This window comes from Cyprinodon variegatus, unplaced genomic scaffold (assembly GCF_000732505.1).
Source record: "Cyprinodon variegatus isolate N-32 unplaced genomic scaffold, C_variegatus-1.0 Scaffold406, whole genome shotgun sequence".
Taxonomy (NCBI): domain Eukaryota; kingdom Metazoa; phylum Chordata; class Actinopteri; order Cyprinodontiformes; family Cyprinodontidae; genus Cyprinodon; species Cyprinodon variegatus.
Window position 1 is genome coordinate 303,010 of NW_015150859.1, and position 5,220 is coordinate 308,229.

Sequence of the window (5,220 nt, forward strand, 5' to 3'; positions counted from 1 at the left end):
GGTTAAATATCGGTGGGGTGGCCGATGTCCGATATTCAGTTTTAAGGCCGATACCGATAGGGGGCCCATTATATCGTAAAGCCCTAAATAAAAGATTTAATTCTGATTTGCATCAACAATGATTTCAACCTTGATACTGAAAACAAAGCAAAGGATTTTCTCTGACTGGCTAGATAATAGGAGTTATGTAGCCGTTACCATAGAAACATGAGGTGTCTAGATATACGGCCACATAATAAATGAAAAACATCCCTTCCTTGACAAAAAAAAAAAAAACTTGTTGAACCGTTGCAATATTTTTTATACTGCTTTGTTCTTTAGTTGCTTTTAGGCTGCTGCAGACGCAGAACAAAATACCATGAGGTGTTAAACCACAACCAACCAGGGCACTGTGACTCAGTATCTAATATAAGCAAGCATCATAGCTGATGTGTAACTAGGCCCCAGATAAGCCACAAGTGAGATAAAGGTTAGGTTATCATCTGCACAAAAGTCAAGTCACCACAAAAAAAGTGTTTGTACTTCATTACAGCAGTTCAAACGCCATTTTATCTCAGTCCTGGATAAAGAAATGTGAAACTATTACTGGTTGTAAGTGTCAGTGAAATAATTTATTTCTTGGAAAAATGTATGTTTATTTCTAATAGTTAAGACAATGTATTTTATGTTGTTTGGTTCACGTTTTGGGAATGTGTAAAATGATTGCATTATTTTTTTGTGTTGAGCTATTTTTTGTTGAAAGTTATCGCGAGATTTGTGTATATGTGAAAAGCAACGTGACTTAAATAAACGCAGACGGAGCAGAAGCTTGGATCAGAGCAGCCTTGTGTTTACTGTAGCTGTCAAGGTATTTGTAGTTATGTTTGTAATATTTTGCAATGTTATTAGTTATGGTGTTTTAATGACTTAACATTTTAATTTAGAGTGGACGAGGAAGAATTTAACTGTTAAAGACCTTCGAAGTGGCAGGCGGTAACGAGGTAACTTCAATTAAAGCCAGTGTCACCTGATTTTCTGTAAATGTATCGATATCTAAAACTTTGTCTTCTATTTCTGTAGTTTTCACGGCGTTCAATAAAGAGCCCGTCTAAAGGAAGCCGTGCCAGTGTTGTCTCTTAGGAGTTACACTGGTTTTATCATAGAAATCGGCATTTATCTTGGAAAACTCATCTTTTAAACCAATACAAAGCGTGAAAACGGAAATGATTAGATAATCCCGGAGCATGATGCCTGAGCTCAGAGTTCGGCATGTTCTTAAACTTACTTCAGTCACTTAACAGTTAAGGCTAAACTATTAATTAATATAATGAGTCGAAGATAAATAAAAAGCGGCCGGTTAGCTCAAGTGGTAAGTCCTGCTAACAGGAAGCCTGGGTTCATATCCAACTGCCAGTGTGGGTCTTTAGGCAAGACCCTTCACCCTAATGCCTGCTTTGGGGAGTGGTGGCCTAGTGGTTAGGGCACAGGCGTAACTTTCTGAAGGACTGGTGTGGACATATCCCCACCAATAATTTCAATACATAAACTTTGGCTTTTAACAACATGTGGGACAAATTTCTAAATTTGATTTTGCTGCTTTTGAAGGAGGATAATCACTGATGTAGTTGAAAGGGAAAAAAATCCATCAATCAATCCACATTTTTCTGGATGGATGGATGAACGAAAAATTGTGTGCAAACTAGGGAGGAATGATGTATTTCTGTTGGCATCGGAGTCGGCTGTTATTCATCATTTTTAACCATAAATATAAATATCAGTGTATTTTGGTTTGTTTGTGTTCTCAACATTAAGAAGTATTCAATAAATGTTTGAGCTCAATTTTGGAAAATACAAACCCTATTGAAAGTGTTTTTTGTCGAGTAACTATAGGTCCATCAGCCACCATCCTTAGAGTGTCCCCACCAACTTTCATCACGAAGTTACTCCCTTGGGTTAGGGCATTACACTTGGACTCCAGAGGTTCTGAGTTTAACCTCTTAAAAGCTCTTAACAAACTTAATAACTCAGAATGCATAAAATTCCACCGGTAAAATTTTTACCAGCAGGTGGAGCCATTGCGCGTAGCTCCAAGCTGACACCAAAAGTTCAAGCTCTGGAACTGTTATAGCTAGAGGTCTGATATTTTCTGCATTTGTGGTTGACACGATGTAGAATAAATATAATACAATAAAACCTGCTTTTTCTCAAGAATGTCTTTATTATTGCTGTTCAAAAAAGACCAATCATTTCCGAAAATAAAAATGTTTGAACTGATGCAGGTTGGTTTGTGTTTCAGCCAATTTTAATTTATATATCAGGAAATTAGAGGGTGTTAGCTTTCAAATAATGTATGGCACATGTAATTTGGGCTTACAGTTCCTAAGTTATTTGCTTTTCCATTTGGGTATGCGAAATATGTGAGGATTACCCAAAATGAGATGGATGTTAAGAGGTTAAGCCCCACTCCCACTGACTGCCACTCTTAACCCCATACTGCTCCTTGGGCGCTGCAGCCCACTGCATCTCCAACGGGATGGGTTAAATGCAGAGAGTTAATTTCGTTGCTCTGTACTTGTTACAGTGTAATGACAATAAAACGCTGGGAAAAAATAAATATTGACCTCTCCTCAGGAAGTGGCAAATCACCAACAAACTCATCCAGAGATGACAAAACTGCCACTAAAAACCCAAAGAGAAGTACTACCTCCAAAACAGAACTGAAATGCTTTGGGTTTTGTTTACTGACTCTGCAAAAGACTGACTTTGTCTTGCTAGTTAACCAATAATTATTTGTGTATTTAGTATTGAACTTTCAGCCCAAGATGGTCAGGTAATGATCAGTGCCTAATGCTACGTTCACACCAAAAGCAGCAAAAGCAGCAGAAACATGTGTGCTGCTTCATTTTTGATGCTTGTACAAGCTTAGTTCGGTGGAAAAGTGGGTCTGATGCGCGTTGGGCGGAGCTACCCGATCGTTTCTTTTGCCTGGCAGCTATATATGATGTAATCATTGGGAATAAAGTAGTTTTAATATGTTTTTAAATCAGAAAGTCCACATTAAAACTTCCTTAGTGCAGTCAGTTCATCAAGATTATGATCCTGCATTCAAATATTTCGCTGTCGGAGCTGCTTAGACCCCACATGCCGGCGGTGAGCTGTCAGTAGGAATCCCATTCAACAGCAGCCTCTGGCCAAGTCGTCACTTGGCGGTTTGCCGCAGTAGCTGGAAAGCTGTTTTCATGCATGTTATCCAAACTGCAGGCCTCACGATAATAAAAGCAAACATGTTTTGCAGATTTCGGCATTTTAAGTTTATTTAGGCGTTAATAAACTGTTTCATAGGAGTGATCATAGTGATCTGTATCATCAGCAATGTGTCTTTCTCCCTGCCAGCTCCCAGATCAGCTTCTCTGATTGGCTGATGTGGCGCGTTGAGCAGCAAAAGCTAAAATTTTTGCCAACTCGAGCGGCAGCTGAGTTTGCGGCGCGTCAGATGCTCAAATGCTCAAGACGCAATGCTCCTGCTGCTCAAAACGCGCTGCCGGCCGTTTTGCTGCACCTTGACACCGTCAAATCATTGACTTTGCATGTATACTAGCTGCTCCTGCTGCCTTTGCTGCTTTTGGTCTGAACGTAGCACAAGTCTGTCCTGATGCATTAGCATGCTGTACATTTAACACAGATTATCTTAAGAAAAATGCAGAATACAAAATAAAACAACATAATCGTAGACACCCTTACATCATTATTGGTTCAGGGCTTAATGTTTCACAAAATAGTTTATTTACATATGCTACAAACCACATGTAATATGGGTTTGAATGACGTGTTTTCAGGGCTCACTTCCCTTTGTGTTTCATATGTTTCTCTGTTTGATGCGAATGGTTGCATTACCTCCTAAATGTGGCTGCAAGTGCAAACACCAGTTAAAACCGCTGTTTTATAACCTTCGTTTTGTCAACATATGGTCTAATAAGATATCTACAATCATCTCATGTAACTTAGGAATCAAAATACAGTAAAGATGCCAGTGATATCAGCAAAATAGATTTTTGTTTGTTTAAAATGCATTATTAAATTTGCAGTATACAGACCTTAGCAGCAGTTTCCTCGTTTCCTACTTTTACTGATTCTTCTAGGCTTTGTTTTTCCGTCATCGTCCTCTCCAGCTGATCATTAGCCTGACGGAGCATGACCTGCAGCTTCTTCACCTACAGGAAGAAATTATCAAACGTGAGCTTCATGTCAAACCATGAATGCCTTCCTGTGCAAAGAATCTCAGCTGAAGAGGAGGATGTTGTCCAAGCTTACCTCCATCATGGACAACACCTTCCACCCTCTGCACCAGACAGTAAAGGAAATGAGCAGCTCCTTTAGTCAAAGACTTTTACACCCCGTTTGTAAAAAGGAACGCCACCGCAGGTCATTCATCCCTGCTGCCATCACAATTTTCAATGCGGCACTATAACTTGTGCAATAACTAAGGTGCAATCACTATTTAACAACCTGTGCAATAAGTTTATATAAATACGCTGATGAAGGTTCTCAGTCATCCAGGTCATAGTCATTCCGTAAAAACCCCTAGAATCATAGACAGGTTCAGATATTACAGGCTAACGATGGAACTAACGACCCATTCATCGGTTACCATTGCATGTTTCCAAGCGATACAAGGCGTTGTCTATATAAGACTCAAACTCACTGCGGATCCAGACATTTGAATTGAGAAAGCTTCCTGGAGAGGTGGAGAAACGTCTTCAAATCTTGAAAACCAAGTCCAGTGGATATTTTTTGAATTTTTACGGAAAATTTATATAAATACCTATACAGATATATATATACACTACCGTTCAAAAGTTTGGGGTCACATTGAAATGTCCTTATTCATCATACTTATCCTTACTTATCATGTTCACACATCTGAAAACAGTTTAGCTTGTTACATAAGCTACAAAATTGACCTTTCTTTAAGGATTGAGTTTCTGGAGCATCACATTTGTGGGGTCAATTAAACGCTCAAAATGCTCAGAAGAAGAGAACTTTCATCTGAAACTCGACAGTCTATTCCTGTTCTTAGAAATGAAGGTGATTCCATGCGAGAAATTGCTAAGAAATTGAAGATTTCCTACAACAGTGTGCACTACTCCCTTCAGAGGACAGCACTAACAGGTTCTAACCAGAGTAGAAAAAGAAGTGGGAGGCCGCGTTGCACAACTGAGCAAGAAGATAAGTACATTAGAG

General features: G+C 39.1%; 1 protein-coding gene across 1 annotated transcript in view; it reads right to left on the reverse strand.

The window, feature by feature from the left end:
* The window catches only part of rabep1 (rabaptin, RAB GTPase binding effector protein 1), a 45,720-nt gene that overhangs the window by 16,919 nt on the left and 23,581 nt on the right, over positions 1 to 5,220 (reverse strand). Inside the window, 1 exon segment of the mRNA XM_015387897.1 lies at positions 4,074 to 4,190. Coding sequence (XP_015243383.1) covers positions 4,074 to 4,190 — 117 coding nt within the window.